This window comes from Chlorocebus sabaeus, chromosome 6 (assembly GCF_047675955.1).
Source record: "Chlorocebus sabaeus isolate Y175 chromosome 6, mChlSab1.0.hap1, whole genome shotgun sequence".
Lineage (NCBI taxonomy): Eukaryota > Metazoa > Chordata > Mammalia > Primates > Cercopithecidae > Chlorocebus > Chlorocebus sabaeus.
Window position 1 is genome coordinate 9,363,294 of NC_132909.1, and position 19,044 is coordinate 9,382,337.

The following is a 19,044-nucleotide window of genomic DNA, read 5'->3' on the forward strand; positions in this document are numbered from 1 at the left end:
CGCCAGCCGGTGTGATGGGCCCCGGCCAGAGGGGGATGGGTGGGGGTGGGGCAGGGAGGCCGGCCTGGCTTGACTCCTCCTTTCTCTTTGCAGCTCCTTGCTGTGGTCTGGAGGAAGCAGCCGCCTGGGTTGCCGGGATCCCCGAGGTTGGGTCAGGAGCCTCAAGGGGGCAACTGGGGCTTGGGAGGGAGACAGGGCGAGTTAGAGAGGGGCCCCTGTCTGGGAAGAAGCGTCCGGGCTGCTGGCAGGAGAGAGGATTTAGGCAGAAACCAGGCTGGGGGCGGCTTGGTTAGGGCTCACCACAGATCCGAGAACGGTCTGAAACAGGTCTCAGGGCCAGGCCCCAGGCAGGCGCAGCCAGCCTCAGGAGGGTGGTTGGTTAGGTGGCACTCATACCTAGATGGGCTGCCAAGGTCATAGACCCATCCCATAGTAATGGAGACCCGTGTGGCACATGTCACCCTCCACTGTGGCAGCTGGAGGGAGTGTGAGGGTCCAGGGAGCAGGGTCCCCCATTGACAGGGTAGGGAAGGGTATGCCAAGCCTTCAGCATTTCTCTAAGGCTAAACGAGCAGGTCCAATGGAGAGGCATCCTGGCTGGTCTGCAGGTGAGAGCTGGTGAGTAGGAGAAACTCATGGGGGCCGTTGGATTCAGCCAGAGACAGATGATCCACCAGGCAGCCAGATCCTGCGACTCAGTCGGAAGCCACTGGCATTTGCCGGACAGTGAAAGGAGAGCGTCAGTTCATTGTGCTCTTGGTCTGGGGCAGGCAGGCAGCCTGCCGTGCCTTTATTTAAGGACCTCTGGGTGATTGGAGACAGGCAGACAGCCTGTTGCCTGGAAACGATCAACTGGTCAGCCTGACCAAATTCAGGACAACTAAAGGGTCCGACTGGGCACTGTGTGACTGGTGGGTTGGAGGCTGTCGTGTGGCTGAGCAGGGATGGCCAGCTGATGGGCCACATAGTTGGGGATGGTGTCAGGAGGTCAGCCTGACCAGCAGAGACGGCTGGCAGGAAGGTCACGGAAGGCCAGCCAGGCATGGTGCCACCTGGGCACAGGCAGGTGGCGGATCTGAGTGGCCTGACATACTGGGTAGTCGCTTACTTGGGCAGTGTGATTGTCAGGACAGTGAGGCAGGGGCTGCTGCAGGGAGCCATTTGGACATCTGCAGGGCCCCCCGGAGGCCTTGGATGGCCACATAGGGTCTGCCTATCAGGAGAACCCCCAGATGGTCACAGTCCCCAAAGACAGCCAGACCCCCGGGGACCCAGCCTCTCACAGTCAGTCCTCCCACCCGAGTGACCCCGATGGCGGCCTCCCAGCTGGCGGCGCTGGAAGGAGTGGACTCCGGTCCCAGGGTGCCCGGGGCGAGCTCCAGCTTCCTGTATTCCGAGGGCCAGCGGCTGGCACTGGAGGCTCTGTTGAGCAAGGGTGCGGAGGCGTTTCAGGCCTGTGTGCAGCGCGAGGAGCTGCGGCCCTTCCTCAGTGCAGATGAGGTCCAGGGCTTGGCAGCGGCAGCTGAAGACTGGACAGTGGCCAAGCCGGAGCCTGGCAGGATGGCAGACGGAGCCCCCACCGCTGATGGGGATGCGGGCAGCCTGAGCTACTGGCCTGGGCAGTCGGAGCAGCCGGCACCCATCCTGCGGCTGGGCTGGCCAGTGGACTCAGCGTGGAAGGGCATCACCCGGGCGCAGCTGTACACCCAGCCCCCTGGAGAGGGCCAGCCGCCCCTCAAGGAGCTAGTGCGGCTGGAGATCCAGGCTGCCCACAAGGTGGGTGTCGCAGGGGCCTCATGTCCATTCCCCAGACTGGGACGGGGACCCAGGCATTCTCTCCCTTGTCTTCCTGGGACTTGCAAGCCCACATCCCTACCCTAAAGGACCTATACCCCTGGGACCCAGGAGTCCACACCTTCCAGCCCCAGGACTCAGGTACCTACATTCCCAGACCTCATCCTTACTCTCAGAAAGGGGGGCCCAGCCGAGTGCAGCAGCTCACGCCTGTCATCTCAGCACTTTGGGAGGCCGAGGCCGACGGATCATGAGGTCAGGAGTTCGAGACCAGCCTGGCCAACATAGTGAAACCCCATCTCTACTAAAAATACAAAAATTAGCCGGGTATGGTGGTGGGCGCCTGTAGTCCCAGCTACTAGGGAGACTGAGGCAGGAGAATTGCTTGAATCCGGGAGGCAGAGGTTGCAGAGAGCCAAGATCAAGCTACTGCACTCCAGCCTGGGCGACAGAGCGAGATTCCATGCCAAAAAGAAAAATGGGGGCGCCCCTACCCTCCCTCAAGACCTGGGTGCCCTTAGGTATCGATGCCCCTTGAGCCTAATTATGACACCCCCAGTCTCAGTCATTCCCTTATCCCCTCATCACCAAACCAGAGGTCTCCACTCTCCTTCCAAGGAGGACCCAGATGTCCCCACTGTAGCCCTCGGAAAGCCCACTATGTACTTCACAGTCTTAGTGTCCGCCAGCTCCCATGTAAAGGGCTTCCCAGGGACTCATGTGAATCATCGAGCCAGAACCCTGTGCCACCAGAAGGACTATTGTGACCACGGAGGCACGGGGCAGTTAAATCTCTTCCCTGCAAGTGGCCGAGTGGGGATTTGAACCCAGGCTGTCTGGTTGCTGAGTCAGGGTTTCCACTATTTTATGCTGCCTGCAATATCCAGGCCTTCAGCACCTCCGTGTCCCCCAGGTTCGCCACGGTGGCCTAGCAGGTCAGCCCTCCTGCACCCAGCACCCAGAAAATTTCCCAGGACCCAGAAATATAGTTGCCCACAGTGCTCTATGGGACACCCACCACTGATCTTAGAGCCAAACTGCCGTGGACATTTGGGCACCGCAGTGTCGCAGCTCAGGGGACGATGTTCTGTGTTACAAACATGTGATTTGTAGGCCAGGCACGGTGGCTCATGGCCTGTAATCCCAGCACTGTGGGAGGCCAAGGCTGGGGGATCACCCGATGTCAGGGGTTCCAGACCAGCCTGGCCAACTTGGTAAAAATATGAAAATTAGCCAGGTGTGGTGGCGGGCGCCTGTAATCCCAGCTACTCTGGAGGCTGAGGCAGGAGAATAGCTTGAGCCCTGGAGGCCGAAGTTGCAGTGAGCTGATATTGTGCCACTGCATTCCAGCCTGGGCAACAGAGCAAGACTTCGTCTTTAAAAAGAGAAAAAAAAAAAAAAGCCGGGTGTGGTGGCTCACGCTTGTACTCCTAGCACTTTGGGAGGCTGAGGCAGGTGGATCACAAGGTTAGAAGATCGAGACCATCCTGGCTGACGCGGTGAAAGTACATCTCTACGAAAAATACAAAAAATTAGCTGGGCATGGTGGGCACCTGTAGTCCCAGCTACTCGGGAGGCCGAGGCGGGAGAATTGCTTGAACCCGGGAGGTGGAGTTTGCAGTGAGCTGAGATCGCACCCCTGCACTGCAGCCTGGGCGACAGAGCGAGACTCTGTCTCAAACACAAAAACAAAAACAAAACCAAAAAACCCGAAAAAAAAACAAAAAAGAAAAACAAGCAAACATATGATTTGTGATAACAATTTTCCAGCATTTAGGAGCCGGAAATCTTGAGAAGGGGCTGGGAATCTCATGGAGAGGCAGCGTTTTGCTCATTCACACATAGGTGCGGTTTGAGCAGCAGTGTATGTCTGGGAGTCTCCCCTTTAGCGCCCCCTGAATGTTAAACTCCCAGCCCCCAGAGCACTTTACTCCCAGATTCCGGATGTCAGGCTTCCCACACCCTCTGAATGTTCCCCGAACCAGCTTCCGTTCACACATCCACCTCCCCTCTCCCCACCCCCAGCTGGTGGCCGTGGTCATGGATGTCTTCACTGACCCAGACTTGCTTTTGGACTTGGTGGATGCTGCCATACGCCGCTGGGTACCTGTCTACCTGCTCCTGGACCGCCAGCAGCTGCCTGCCTTCCTGGAGCTGGCCCAGCAGCTGGGGGTGAACCCCTGGACCACGGAGGTAGGGGCCGGGCCAGGGGGACCTGTGAGTCCCCATTCCCCTGGCATGGGGGCAGTGGGGGCAGACCCTTCCACTGAGCCCAGGGTCATTGAGATGGATGCTGGCAGGGATGGTCCCCTGGGATCTGATGCCCACGGCGTTGGGGAAGTGGGGGTGGGCATCCCCAAGCAATCTTGAGTCACAGATTTTGGGTATCCCCAAGGAACGCCTGAGGGGTGATATCAGTGGCTCTGAGGAAGCCGAGGCAGATATTTCTTTTTTTTTTTTTTTTTTTTTTTGAGATGGAGTCTTGCTCTGTCACCCAGGCTGGAGTGCAGTGGCACGATCTCCGCTCACTGCAACATCTGCCTCCCGGGTTCAAATGATTCTCCTGCCTCAGACTCCCCAGTAGCTGGGATTACAGGCATGTATCACCATGCCCGGCTAATTTTTGTACTTTTAGTAGAGACAGGGTTTCGCTATATTGGCCAGGCTGGTCTTGAACTCCTGACCTCAGGTGATTCACCCGCCTTGGCCTCCCAAAGTGCTGGGATTACAAGCGTGAGCCATGAGGCCTGGCCTTGGACAGATACTTCTATGGAGTCATGGGTCCCTCCAGTTAAAACCAGCCTGGAGGGAGCCTGAATCCATGCAGTGGGCCTCAGCAAGGGTGTGCCGTCCACTCCCTACACCAACAGAACATGGATGTCCGCGTCGTGCGGGGCTGCAGCTTCCAGAGCCGCTGGCGACGGCAGGTGAGCGGCACCGTGCGGGAGAAGTTCGTGCTGCTGGACGGCGAGAGGGTCATCTCAGGATCCTACAGGTGTAGTCCTCGCCCCGCCCCCCACCTCCCAGCGTCCTATACCCCACTTTCCCTCAGTGTGCTCAGAGAACAGCTGGCATCCCCTGCCCAGCCCTCTCTTTTCTCATCTGTGTAATGGGGACAAAACACCCTCCCCTGGGGAGGAGATACGTGCCGCGGCCGGACCCGGTGCTGGTCTGTTTAGTGGTCTTGGGTGAGTCTGCTTCTCTTTGACCTGGTGTTTTCTCATCTGGAAAACTGGGCAAACAGTTTGGGGGTGGATTGGCACCTGGATTGGGGTCTAAGCTCTGCCTTGGGTAAATAACTCCACCTGTCTGAGCATCTAAGAAAATACCCGGGCGTGGTGGCTCAAGCCTGTAATCCCAGCACTTTGAGAGGCCGAGGCAGGCAGATCAGCTGAGGTCAGGAGTTCAAGACCAGTCTGGCCAACATGGTGAAACCCTGTCTTCCCAGCTACTTGGGAGGTTGAGGCAGGAGAATTACCTGAACCCAGGAGACGGAGGTTGCAGTGAGCCGAGATTGCGCTGTCGCACTCCAGCCTGGGAGACAGAGCAAGACTCCGTCTCAAAAAAGGAAAAAAAAAAAGAAAAAGAAAAAAAAAGAAACTGCAAATAATAACAGCACCTACCTCACAGGGTCACAGCACAGTCGGGGAGGAGAAAGGGGTGTGGCCTCTGGGACCAGATGGCCTGGATTCAAATTCTAGCTCTGTCAGTTCCCCGTTGTGTGACTTCAGGCAACTTACTTCACCTCTCCGTGCCTCAGTTCCCCCCTCTGTGTCACGGGGCTGATAGGGTTAGAGCCTCTAGAAGTAGGTCCCTCAACAGGGGTAGCACCCACACTTGGGCTGGCTGAATCTTTGTTGCGGGGGCCGTTGGGTGCACTGTGGGAGGCTGCTTGGTATCTTCAGCCTTGACCCAGCAGAGGTCAGTAGCATCACACGCCCCATACCCCCAGCTTTCCCTGCCAATTAGAGAACCGAAAACCTCTCCAGACAGCAAAGATGCCCACTGGGGAGCACAGGTGCCTAGCTGAGAACACTGGTCAGGAACAGTGGCTTTCAACCCTGTGCGTGCACCAGAATCCCTGGGAGCGCTTGTTAAAACACAGATTTGGGCTGGGCGCGGTGGCTCATGCCTGTAATCCCAGCACTTTAGGAGGCTGAGGCGGGCAGATCACCTGAGGTCAGGAGTTCAAGACCAACCTGGCCAACATGATGAAACCCCATCTCTACAAAAATACAAAAATTAGCCGGGATGATGGCGGGTGCCTGTAGTCCCAGCTACTCAGGAGGCTGAGGCAGGAGAATCGCTTGAACCCAGGAGGCAGAAGTTGCAGCGAGCTGAGATCATGCCACTGCGCTCCAGCCTAGGCGACAGAGCAAGACTCCGTCTCACAAAAACAAAAACAACAAAAAAACAAAACACAACTTTTGTAGCAGATAATTCAGGAAAAGGAAGAGGAAAAAGAAAAATGGCCGGGCGCGGTGGGTCACACCTGTAATCCCAGCACTTTGGGAGCCCAAGGCAGTGGATCACCTGAGGTCAGGAGTTTGAGACTAGCCTGATCAACATGGTAAAACCCTGCCTCTACTAAAAATACAAAAAATTAGCCAGGCATGGTGGCATGCGCCTCTAGTCCCAGCTACTCGGGGGGCTGAGGCTGGAGAATCACTTGAACCCGGGAGGTGGAGGTTGCAGTGAGCCGAGATCACACCACTGCACAATTGCACTCCAGCCTGGGTGACCAAGCAAGACTCTGTCTCAAAAAAAGAAAAAAAGAAGGAAAAGAAAAAGAAAACGGAAAAAGACTGGGCGTGGTGGTTCACGTCTGTTGTCCCAGCATTTTGGGAGGATCACTTGAGCCCAGGACTTCAGGACCAGCCTGGGCAACATAGCGGGACCCCATCTCTACAAAAATTAAAAAAAATAAAAATTAGTCAAGCATGATGGAGCATGCTTGTAGACCCAGCTACTCAGGAGGCTGAGGTGGGAGGATCACTTGAGCCCAGGAGGTGGAGGCTGCAATGAGCCAAGATTGCACCACTGCACTCCAGTCTGGGCAGCAGAGCAAAACCCTGTTTCACAAAGGAAAAAAGAAAAAGAGAAAACAATACACAGCTTTTGGACCCCACTCCCATTCATCGTGCCTGGAACAGGGCCTGAGAATCTGCATTTTTAGTAAGTTCCAACTTGATACTGCTGCAGTTTCTGGTCCAGGGACCGCACTTTGAGAACCCACTAGAGTTGAGACCGGAATGTTTGAAATGTTTGAAAGAGTGTTTACCTTCCCAGCTTTGCGTGAGGATTCAGTGGCATGTAACATAAGACAGTCTTGGCCGGATGCCGTGGCTCACACCTGTAATCCCAGCACTTTGGGAGGCTGAGGTGGGAGGATCACTTGAGCCCAGGAATCTGAGACCCCCCTGGGCAACATAGCTGAATCTTATCGCTACAAAAAGGAAAAACAAACAATCAAAGGAAAAGGAAAAACAAAGAATGCTCCATGAACATCAGCTGTCATTTATTATGAGAGAGAGATATATATATTTATTTTTTTTTTTACCGTATTTCATGGACTCTAAGTGCCACCAATGGAGAGAAGCATGGTGATTGAAACATGAGAAGCTCTGCATCTTAGAACCGGTGGAATAGAGTAGTACAATCAAACCCACAGGCCGCGCTCCCCTGCCGCTCAATCAGGCCTGGGGGTGCTTCCCTGAGCACCGGGCTCCTGGTGGACAGCCTTAGAAGGGATGAAGCCAGGGCCGCAGGAGGTTGTCCAGGGCCTCTCTGGCCATTTAGTGGGAGAAGGAGACGGGGACGTGAGGAGTGGCGGATCTGGGAGAACAGTCCCAGGCCTCGTCCTCCCTGTTGGTCACAGCAAACGTGGAGGGAGCAGCATACCCAGCCCCAGTGCCAGGCTGGTGGTGGCCCCCACCGTCTGGCTGCTCGAGGAGCCCAGAGCTCTGTTACACAGGCGGCCGCTGCAGCAGGTGGTGGTGAGGCTGTAGGTGACGCCCTTGTAGCTGACGGGTTCCTCCCGGCCGCAGCTGGTGGCTCGCAGGCAGCCTTTGTTGATGACCGGACCGGTGCCTGGGGCGATCCCCCGGCCTGTGAAGCAGTCCTCGTCATCGCCACAGCGCATGGAGGTGCCGGGACACTGCGTGGAGTCGGTGAGCTCACAGAAGATGCAGTCCTTGACGCCCGTCGTGCCTGGGGGCAGAGCCATCACCAGAAGCAGCAGCCAGCACAGGACCATGGCGGCCTGGCGGCGTTGACGCTGCCCCAGCCAGGCCGTGGGCTTCCTAGACCTCCTGGAACTGCTGAATGAAGGACCTCCGAGGACTCCTCCTGCCCACGGGACTTTGGCCCTGGTCCTGGCCTCCCAGGGTCAGCGCCTGGAGTGTCCTCTGTTCCCAATGCCCTGTGTCCCTCTAAGTCCTGGGGATGGAGGTGAGCTGGTGGCTGCTGTCTGACAAGAGTCTGTGAATGGAATGAGTGATCTCACAGATCCCTCAGGGTTCCCACTGGCTGCTCTGGGGATGAGGTCATAGGTGAGAGGAGAGGGTGTCACAATCCAAGGGGTAGCCTGTCCTGCCAACCTGCCAGGGCGCAAGAGGGCTCTGCCACCTCTGCCAAGGTGAAGATGCCCTGAACCCAGAGAACGCTGGCCACAAGCTTGTTCATATTTTCTGTGCTATACCCACCAAGGGCTTGACTACCTCATACCTCCCATGGTGACCCCATTTTTCAGATGGGCAAACCAAGGCTGGGGAAGGGAAAGTGATGTATCTGGGGTCCCCGACCCAGGATGAGAACCAGGTTCATTGAATTCCAAAGAGGCTGGGAAAAAAGAGGGTGTATTAACTGAGCATTTACTGTGTGCCAGAATTCATGCTCAGCGCTGGCTTGCTTTTATTTTTTTATTTTTATTTTTGAGACGGAGTCTTACTCTGTCACCCAGGCTGGAGTGTAGTGGCGTGATCTCAGCTCATTGCAGCTTCTGTTTCCCAGGTTCAAGTGATTCTCGTAACTCAGCCTCCTGAGCAGTGGGGACTACAGGCGCGTGCAACCACATCTGGCTAATTTTTGTATTTTTAGTAGAGACAGGGTTTCACCATGTAGGCCAGACTGGTCGCGAACTCTTGAGCTCAAGTGATCTGCCTGCCTCGACCTCCCAAAGTGCTGGGATTACAGGCGTGAGCCACCGCGCCACACCTGGCCCTTGGTGCTTTCAATAACTACTGTGATGACAGGAAGTGTTAGGGCACTGGCTCCCACAGCTCACAGGCTCTCAGCGGTGGCCACGTGCAAGGGGCTTGACCCGTGTTCAGTCATTTGAATCTTCCTATGTTTTATTTATTTTTTAATTTAATTTTTTTTTTTAAAGTTGGCTGGGCACAGTGGCTCACACCTATAGTCCCAGCACTTTGGGAGGCCAAGGCGGGTGGATCACCTGAGATCAGGAGTTCAAGACCAGCATGGCCAACGTGGTGAAACCCCGTCTCTACTAAAAATACAAAAATTATCTGGCATGGTGGTGGGCACCAGTAATCCCAGCTACTCGGGAGGCTGAAGCAGGGAGAATTGCTTGAACCTGGCAGGTGGAGTTGCAGGGAGCCAAGATTGTGCCACTGAACTTGAGCCTAGGCAACAGAGCAAGACTCCATCTCAAAAAAATATATATAGGATCTTGCCCTGTGGCCTAGGCTGGAGTACAGTGGTGCGATCTTGGCTCACTGCAGCCCTGGCTTCCCAGTCTCAAGTGATTCTCCTCCCTGAGCCTCCAGAGTAGCTGGGATTATAGGCGTGCACCACCATGCCTGGCTAATTTCATAAAATTTTTTGTAGAGATGGAATCTTGCTACATTGCCCAGGTTGGTCTCAAACTCCTAGCCTCAAGCAGTCCTCCCGCCTCAGCCTCCCAAAGTGCTGGGATTACAGGCGTAGCCACCGCACCCGGCCTTCCTAGGTTTTGGCTCCATATTGCAGATGAGCACTGCAGGGAGCAGCAACGTGGAGAGCTTGGTGCGCAGCCGGGGCTGACTAGATGGCAGTCATTCTAGGAAGCAGCTGGGTCTTAAAACAATCCCTTTTAGTGTCCAGAAGTGAATTCCGTCTCTTTCCAAAGGGGAAAACTGAGGCATTCAGGTGTTCCTAAGTGGGGACCAGGTAGAGCCTGGGTTTAAACTCCAGTCTGATTCCAGATAAGTTTTTTGTTTTGTTTCGTTTTGAGTCAGATTCTTGCTCTGTCGCCCAGATTGGAGTGCAGTGGTGTGATCTCGGCTCACTGCAACCTCCGCCTCCTGGGTTCAAGCAATTCTCCTGCCTCAGCCTCCTGAGTAGCTGGAATTACAGCATGCGCCACCATACCCAGCTAATTTCTGTATTTTTAGTAGAGACGGGGTTTCACCACGTTGGTCAGGCTGGTCTCAAACTCCTGACCTCATGATCTGCCTGCCTTAGCCTCCCAAAGTGCCGGGATTACAGGCGTGAGCCACAGTGTCCTGGTTTTTTTTTGGGGGGGGGGGGCGGGGGAAGGGTCTTGCTCTGCTGCCCAGGCTGGAATGCAGTGGTATTATCACAGCTCACTGCAGCCTCAATTTCCCAGGCTCAGCAGGGCGCAGTCGCTCACGCCTGTAATCCCAGCACTTTGGGAGGCCGAGGTGGGTGGATCACCTGAGGTCAGGGCTTCGAGACCAGCCTGACCAACATGATGAAACCCCATCTCTACTGAAAATACAAAAAATTAGCCAGGCATGGTGGCAGGCGCCTGTAGTCCCCAACTACTCAGGAAGCTGAGGCAGGAGAACTGCTTGAACCCGGGAGGCAGAGGTTGTAGTGAGCCGAGATCATGCCATTGCACTCCAGCCTGGGCAACGAGAGCAAAACTCCATCTCAAAAAAAAAAAAAAAGATTTCCAGGCTCAAGGGATCCTCCCACCTCAGCCTCCCAAGTGGTTGGAAGTACAGGTGTGCACCACCACAGCTGGCTAGTTTTTTGATTTTTTGTAGAGACAGAGTCTTGCCATGTTGCCCAGGCTGGTCTCAAACTCCTGGGCTCAAGCAACCCTCCTGCCTCAGCCTCCCAAAGCGTGAGTCACTGTGCCTGGCCCTGATTAGATAAGTGTCTTAACTTGGGCTGTCTTCATTCCATCCCTCCCGGGTACATACTTTAGTTGTCCCCATTCTACAGACGGGGAAGCTGAGGCTGGAGAGGTCAGGACTCGCCTGAGGTCCTACCGCCCCCCCTGGGACCTGGCTGGGGATAGGGGCGGGGCTGGGCCCTCAGGGTTGGAGACCCTGATCTCCCTGCTCCCCAACCCCCAGCTTCACGTGGAGTGACGCACGCCTGCACCGAGGCCTGGTGACCCTGCTGACCGGTGAAATTGTCGACGCCTTCAGCCTTGAGTTCCGGACGCTGTACGCGGCCTCCTGTCCGCTCCCACCTGCACCCCCCCAGGATCCCTCGGTCATGGGGGGCCTGCAGCGGGGCCGCAGCCCGCACCGCGTGTCCCGCCGTCGCTCCGTGGCCCCCGCGTCGCCTCCGCCGCCTGACGGCCCGCTGGCCCACCGCCTGGCCGCCTGCCGCGTCTCCCCTGCCGCCCCGGGGCCCGCACTCAGCGACATCCTAAGGAGCGTGCAGCGCGCCCGGACCCCCAGCGGCCCCGCCACCCGGCCCAGCCGCTCCCTGTGGGACCTAAGCCGCCTGTCCGAGCTGTCTGGCTCCAGTGATGGGGACAACGAGGTGAGATTTTGTGGCTGGTGCCAGAAGATCATGGAGCCCAGGAAGGGGAAGGCATTTGCCCAGGCTGGTGCAAGCCAGGCTCCAGGGGCCCTGCTCCCAGCCATAGAGCAGGAAGCCTGAGGGCCTGTGCCGCTAAATTCCTAATAGCATCGTTTGTTGACTTGCTGCATGCTGGGCAGGTGGGCACTGGGTGGCATGGGTCAGAGACAGGAGAGCGCTGGGTGCAAATCCTGGCATGACACACTAGGTGGGGGGAAGCCGAGGACCTGACTTCTCTGAACCTCAGTATCCTCATCTAGGAACAGGCGGAGCAAGGGCACTCATTCTGAGTTTGGTTGAGGGAGGAATCCACATGGTTAAAGAAAAATAGAGTAGTAATGATAACAGCAATACATTCCTGAAACAGTGAGTTCGAGACCAGCCTGGCCAGCATGGTGAAACCCTGTCTCTACTAAAAACACAAAAAATTTAGCTGGGTGTGGTGGTGCACACCTGTAGTCCCCAGCTTTTGGGAGGCTTAGGCAGGAGAACTGTTTGAGCCAGGGAGGTGGTGGTTGCAGTGAGCTGAGATCGTTCCACTGTACTCTAGCCTGGGCGACAGAGCGAGACTGTCTCAAAAAATAAATAATAATAAACAATAAATAACTTCCTGAAGTGGAATTTATTTATTTTGTGATATCCGCATCCCAGGCCAGGAAGGCTGGGAGATAGATATATTTGAGACAGGGTCTTGTTCTGCAGTGTCCTGGGAATCAGGAATCATCTCCTTCCGTCCCGGGCAAGGAAGGCTCCTAGCTGGAGAGCAGACGGGGGATGGGCAGGGGCAAGGTCCTCACCTTCACCTGGTCCTGAGCACCCTCACCCAGCATCCCCTCCCTTGGCAAATATTTGCTCCCGGCTGGCAGATGCCAGCGCTTCTGGTTCCTCCCCAGCTGCAGAGGTGGGGACCCAGTTCCTTGCCCCTCTGTAGGTTAGGGGGTCCCAGGCTTGCCCTCTCACTTTCCCCCTTCCCTCTCGGGCTCCCCACAGCGTCCTCCTTGCCTGCCTCCTCCTCTGCATCCCTCTCCTGCTGCCTCCCTGCTGCTTCTTGCTCATGTCGTCCTTCACCTTTCACCCCCTCTGTCTACTCTCTCTCCTTCCTGGCTCCCCTCCTCCCTCCTCTCCTTCTTTCTCCTCCCTCACCTTCTCCCTTACCCCTTCCTCTTCTTTTACCTCCCTACCTTTTTTTTTTTTTTCTGAAACAGGGTCTCGCTCTGTCTCCCGGGCTGGAGTACAGTGGCGTGATCTCAGCTCACTGCAGCCTCAACCTCCTTGGCTCAAGCGATCCTCCCACCTCAGCCTTCCAAGTAGCTAGGATTACAGACCCATGCCACCACGCCTGGCTAATCTGTGTGTGTGTGTGTGTATATGTGTGTGTGTGTTTTGAGACAGAGTTTCACTCTTGTTGCCCAGGCTGGAGTGCAATGGTGTGATCTCAGCTCACCACAACCTCCGCCTCCCAGGTTCAAGGATCCTCCTGTCTCAGCATCCTGAGTAGTTGGGATTACAGGCATGCACCACCACACCTGGCTAACCTTGTATTTTTAGTATAGGTGGGGTTGCTCCATGTTGGTCAGGCTGGTCTTGAACTCCTGACCTCAGGTGATCTGCCCACCTCAGCCTCCCAAAGTGCTGGGATTACAGGCGTGAACCGTGTCCAGCCTCCATCTCTCTCCTCCCTCACTCCTCTCTTCCCTCCCTTCCCTCCTCCATCATCTCCTTCCACTTCCCTCAAATCCTTTATCACCTTTTTCTTTTTCTTTTTCTTTTTTCTTTTTTTTGAGATTGAGTTTTGTTCTGTCGCCCAGGCTGGAGTACGGTGGCGCTATCTCAGCTCGCTGCAGTCTCTGCCTTCTGGGTTCAAGCAATTCTCCTGTCAGTCTCCCGAGTAGCTGGGATTACAGGCACCCACCACCACGTCAGGCTAATTTTTGTATTTTTAGTAGAGACGGGGTTTCACCATGTTGGCCAGCTGGTCTTGAACTCCTGACCTCAAGTGATCCTCCCACCTTGGCCTCCCAAAGTGCTGGGATTACAGGTGTGAGCCACCATGCCTGGCCGTCTATCACTTTCACTGCTTCTCTCTTGCCTCACTTCCTGCCTTCTCTGGCTCTCCCCCAGGGCCCCACCTCAGCCTCCTCTCACCTCCTTCTCTTTCCTTCCACAGCTCAAGAAGTCCTGGGGTTCCAAGGACACCCCAGCCAAGGCTCTGATGAGGCAGCGGGGCACTGGAGGAGGCCCCCGCGGGGAGGTGGACTCCCGACCTCCCTGGGGCGGTGCCCTGCCCCTGTCCCCTGCCCACCGCCTCCGCTATCTGTCCCCAGCCCGAAGGCGGTTCGCTGGGGATGCTACATTCAAACTTCAAGAGCCCAGAGGCGTCAGGCCGTCAGACTGGGCCCCACGGGCAGGACTTGGGGGACAACCCTGAACAGGAGACCAAGCCAAATCTGCTGGCCCACCCAAGGAGCAGTGCCGGACAACTGTCAGCTCAGAGCCCCCTGCCTCCATACCCTGCCTTGGATAAGGCTTCTGGCCTCAGCGTCTGTAAAGCAGAAGGGATGTTTTTCACTTGTTCTGCAACTTGGGGCCAGGAGTGGTGGCTCATGCCTGTAATCTCTGCACTTTGGGAGGCTAAGGTGGGAGGGTTGCTTGAGGCCAGGAGTTGGAGACCAGCCTGGGCAACATAGTGAGACCCCATCTCCACAATAAATAAAACAAATTAGTTGGGTGTGGTGGCGCACACCTGTGGTCCCAGCTACTCTGGAGGCTGAGGTGAGAGGATCGCTTGAGCTCTGGAGGTGGAGGCAGCAGTGAGCCAAGATCACGCCATTGCACTCCAGCCTGGGCAACACAGCGAGAGGCCATCTCTTTAAAAAAAAAAAAAAGGAAAAAGAAAGGCTGAGCAAGGTGGCTCACTCCTGTAATCCCAGCACTTTGGGAGGCCAAGGCAGGTGGATCACCTGAAGTCAGGAGTTCGAGACCAGCCTGGCCAACATGGTGAAACCCATCTCTACTAAATACAAAAATTAGCTGGGTGTGGTGGTGGGTGCCTGTAATCCCGGCTACTTACGAGGCTGAGACGGAAAAATTGCTTGAACCCAGGAGGCGGAGCTTGCAGTGAGCCGAGATCACGCCACTGCACTCCAGCCTGGGTGACAGAGCGAGACTCCATCTTAAAAAAAAAAAAAAAGAAAATGGACTTTGGCAAGGCCGTTGCCTGCACCGGACCTCAGTGTCACAGCCGAGAAAATGGGCCGGCAGTGTCCCTCGCTGCAGATCCTAAAGAACGCACACGCAGTTCCTGAGGATCAGGCCTTCCTGATGAGGGGTACGGCTGAGGCCCTGAGCTGGAACTGTGGAGGGGAAGATGGGGAGTCGCTGCCATGCACACTGTGCTCAGGAGCTGTGGGGAAACTGAGGCATGGAGCTGAATACTGAGGGACTGGAATGTGGTACAGCCACAGCCACAGGCGAACGGGGTGGGTGGCGGGACTTTCAGTGGGCGCTGACAGGGTGGGTCTGCCGGAGCTCCCCTTTACATCTGCTCGGAATAAAACCACTTCATGCCAAAAACATTCGTTACCACAGCCTGGCTCTGCATCCAAGAGTCCATAACCCAGCCCCCTCCCCGCTCAGACCCAGGGATCCAGGTCCCCAGCTCCTCCTCCCTCAGACCTGAGACTCCAGGCCCCCAGCCCCTCCTCCCTCAGACCCAGGAGTCCAGGCCCCCAGTCCCCTTCTACCTCACACCCAGGAGTCCAGACCCCCAGCCCCTCCTCCCTCACACCCAGGAGTCCAGGCCCCCAGTCCCCTTCTACCTCAGACTGGGGATCAGGCCCCCACCCCGGGAAAGTGAGATGCCCAGCGCTGGGTTCCTGCAGCACCTTTGCCTCTGGGCAGGACTCTGAGTCGGGAAACCTGGCCTCTGGAAGCCTTGGCGTGGTGAGGACTCTCCACGCCCCGCTGCATGCCCTCCCACAGCGCATCAAGGAACCTGGGCGGAAGCGACGTGTTTATTCTCAGGGTCGCGGGTGCGGGGGCTCAGAGGCCTGGCCAGGGTTGGGGCTGGGGCTGGAATTGGGTCTAGTTTCAGGCTCCAGGCTGTTGATCTCAAGGCTGGGCTTGGGCTCAGGATTGGGGCTGGGCTCAGGGTCCGGGCTGGCATCCTCCTCCGGGTCTTCATCCCAGGGGAAGGTCGGCATCCCCCGCATCTGCTTGCGGTAGACACGATCGAAGGCTTCGCTCTGGGCCACCGTGAAGTGGTTCTTCCAGTCGCCGCAGACCCCTGGAGGGGAGGGCGCGCCAGGGGGTGAGGAGCCTCTGGGGAGCACCATGCCCCTACCTCCAACATTCCAGCACCTTCTTTACCCCTCCCGGCCTTTGGCGAGGTGTTCCCTTTGCCAGAAACACCGTCCTCCCCACCCTCCACATTGACCCCTTTGTGTCCTATGGTGGCAGAGTCTTGGCCTGTCACCTGGCACCGTTCACACCTCCGCCCTCACTGCCTCTGCTACTGCAGGCTCCCTGTGAGTCCTCCCCTTTTTCCCGGACCCTTTAATTCTGGGCCTAGAACCTCTATCTCCAACCCCGAATTCCTGCCCACCTTACAGCTTGTGTCACCTCCTCTGCGACCAGTCCCAAACCTCCCCTGCTAGAATAAGTCCTGTCTCAATGCCCCCACGACATTCCGTGCTGCAGCCATTACTGCTGGGACATGGAAGGGACCCCCTTCTGCAGGCACTGTGCTCAGGGCTGGCAACCAATTTGCTGACTGGCGCAGCAAGCAAGCCTCAGGAACCCTCCAACCCTCAGTTTTCTATTTTTTTTTTTTCTTTTTGAGATGGAGTCTCGCTCTGTCGCCCAGGCTGGAGTAGAATGGTATGATCACGACTCACTGCAACCTCCTATTCAAGCGATTCTCCTGCCTCAGCCTCCCAAGTAACTGGGATTACAGGTGTGCACCACCACACCCAGCTAATTTTTATATTTTTAGTAGAGATGGCGTTTAACCATGTTTCCCAGGCTGGTCTCAAACTCCTGACCTCAGGTGATCCACCCGCCTCGGCCTCCCAAAGCGCTGGGATTACAGGCATGAACCACTGCACCCAGTCCAAGCCTCAGTTTTCTCACTGTGGGGCTACCACCAGGGCATCACCCCTCACCTGGAAACCTGGGGCTGATAGAATTCAGGGATTCTGCTGTGGCAGCAGAATCGCTTGAATCTGGGAGGCGGAGGTTGCGGTGAGCCGAGATCACACCACTGCGCTCCAGCCTGGGTGACAGAGACTCTGTCTCAAAAAAAAAAAAAAAAAGAAGAAGATGCTTCTCTGGTGGCTTGGCAGATGGAGGAAGAGGCCATGAGCCTCGGAATGCAGGTGGGTCAACAACTGAGAAGGTGAGGCAAGAGATTCTCCCCTAGAGCCTTCAGAAGAAATATGTCCTTTTAAACACCTTGATCTTAGCCCAGGGAGACAGACCTCAGCCCAACTCCTGACCTTCAGAAATGTTAAGAAAGTACATGCAGCCGGGCGCGGTGGCTCACACCTGTAATCTCAGCACTTTGGGAGGCTGAAGCAGAAGGATTGCTTGAGCCCAGGACTTTGAGACCAGCCTGGGCAATAGAGCAAGACTCCTGTCCTATTATTAAAAACATATTTTTAAAAAACAGGGGCCAGGCACCGTGGCTCACACCTGTAATCCCAGCACTTTGGGAAGCCGAGGCGGGCAGATCACTCGAGGTCAGGAGTTCAAGAGCAGCCTGGCCAACATGGTGAAAACCCGTCCCCACTAAAAATACAAAAATTAGCCAGGTGTGGTGGCGCATGCCTATAATCCCAGCTGCTCAGGAGGCTGAGGCAGGAGAATCGCTTGAACTGGGGAGGTGGAGGTTGCAGTGAGCTGAGATTGAGCCACTGCACTCCAGCCTTGGGGACAGAGCAAGACTCCATCTCAAAAAAAAAAAAAAAAGAAAAGAAAAAAAAAAAGCCGGGCGCGGTGGCTCACACTTGTAATTCCAGCACACTGGGAGGCTGAGACAGGTGGATCACAAGGTCAGGAAATTGAGACCATCCTGACCAACATGGTGAAACCCCGTCTCTACTAAAAATATAAAAATTAACCAGATGTGGTTTCGGATGCCTGTAATCCCAGCTACTCAAGGAGGCTAAGGAAGGAGAATCGCTTGAACCCGGGAGGCAGAGGTCTCAGTGAGCCGAGATCGCGCCACTGCAACCTCCAGCCCACCTGGGCAACAGAGCGAGACTCCGTGTCAAAAAAAAAAAAAAAAAACCTAAACGTGTGTCGTTTTGAGCCATGGAGTTTGCGGTGTTCGTTACAGCAGGAAGAGGAAACAACTGCGCTGCCGCCTGCACCTCATAACCCAAAGTTTGAGTATTTCTGCCGTGAACATGGCCATGGAGGAGGATTCGTGAAGATTCTAGATCTCCTCTCTAGGGTAGACCTGGCGTTGGCAGTACTCCTGGATGTTTTGCTCTCGTTGGGAGTTCTCTGGGTGGGGACGCCTCGGGTGGCTGGCACGTGTGCCAAGCCAGTGCTGAGCCCTGTGTGTGATGAACCCTGGGGCCACAGTGACCCTGTTCACCCAATGTTACAGCTGGGTGAGAAACTGAGGCCCAGAAAGGTTAAATAACTCTCCCAGGTCACACAGCCAGGCAGTGGCCTAGTGGGCTCCGAACCCCAAAGCCCCCGCACCTTTCCGGAGGAAGGCCCCGCGACGGTGGTCCAGCAGGCTGGGAGGCAGCAGTGTGTAGTTGGACATGGTGTTGGCCTTCATGGCGCCGAAGGTCGAGTGTGCCACGACGGAGCCCAGTGCCTCCTTGCCCAGCGGGCGGCCCAGGAACCCGCAGATGCGCTGCACGGAGCCCTGTAAGTCCTGCAGGCAGGGGAGACTGGTCAGTGGAGGGAGGGCACTCGGCCAATGAAGGAGCATGGAACCTGGGGTCTGCACGTCTGGGTCCTACCCCAGGGCTGCCTGAGGGACGCTGCCTCTTTGCCTCAGTTTCCCCAGCTCCAAGCTGAGGGGTTGGGCTATGTTGCCTCTAAGGGTTTTTGCAGTTTCTGTCTTTGGACGGTTCTCTAGGTGGGAGGGAATAGGTGGGCTTGGGGCAGAGGTCACAGCAGGGTCAGAGGTCAGAGCATCACCTTACCCAGAATCACCTTCCTTCGGGTTAGAGACAGGCATTGGCTGGTCTACATCTCAAACCTGCTCCTCCCCCAGGCTCCCAGTGCAGGATCCCATCCACCCAGGAGCCTGGCCTCCCTCTCTGGGTACCCCTCACCCCCAAACTCTGTCCTGTCATCAGACCTGTCTCTTCCCACCTGCCTCCCCTTGCCATGTCCCCTCCTCTGTGCCCCTGTAGCCTAGCACTGCTCAGGCCTCATCCTCTCCTTCCTGGACCCATGCCCCAGCCTGCTGCTCCATAACCTCCCTGCCTCCAGTCTTCATCC

At 56.3% G+C, this 19,044-nt stretch overlaps 3 protein-coding genes across 4 annotated transcripts in view; 1 reads left to right on the forward strand and 2 right to left on the reverse strand.

Moving 5' to 3' along the window:
- Positions 1-82: 82 nt before the first annotated feature.
- Positions 83-15,333, forward strand: FAM83E (family with sequence similarity 83 member E). The gene is made up of 5 exons (XM_007997443.3): positions 83-1,776; positions 3,820-3,987; positions 4,665-4,789; positions 11,121-11,538; positions 13,745-15,333. The coding sequence occupies exons 1-5, from the start codon at positions 1,312-1,314 to the stop codon at positions 14,003-14,005; spliced, it is 1,437 nt and encodes a 478-aa protein (XP_007995634.3). The 5' UTR covers positions 83-1,311; the 3' UTR covers positions 14,006-15,333.
- SPACA4 (sperm acrosome associated 4) lies at positions 6,522-8,367 on the reverse strand. The gene has a single exon (XM_007997442.3). It carries the CDS (start codon positions 8,048-8,050, stop codon positions 7,667-7,669), a length of 384 nt encoding a protein of 127 aa, XP_007995633.1. The 5' UTR covers positions 8,051-8,367; the 3' UTR covers positions 6,522-7,666.
- A 94-nt stretch (positions 15,334-15,427) lies between the features above and the next one.
- SULT2B1 (sulfotransferase family 2B member 1) overlaps positions 15,428-19,044 on the reverse strand; it is a 44,471-nt gene continuing 40,854 nt past the window's right edge. For both annotated transcript variants that reach the window (XM_007997433.3, XM_073017245.1), the window contains 2 exons: positions 18,289-18,469; positions 15,428-15,862 (listed from right to left, as the gene is read on the reverse strand). In XM_007997433.3, the coding sequence (XP_007995624.1) occupies positions 15,597-15,862; positions 18,289-18,469 (447 nt within the window). In that variant the 3' untranslated portion in view covers positions 15,428-15,596. The remainder of the gene's footprint in view (positions 15,863-18,288; positions 18,470-19,044) is intronic.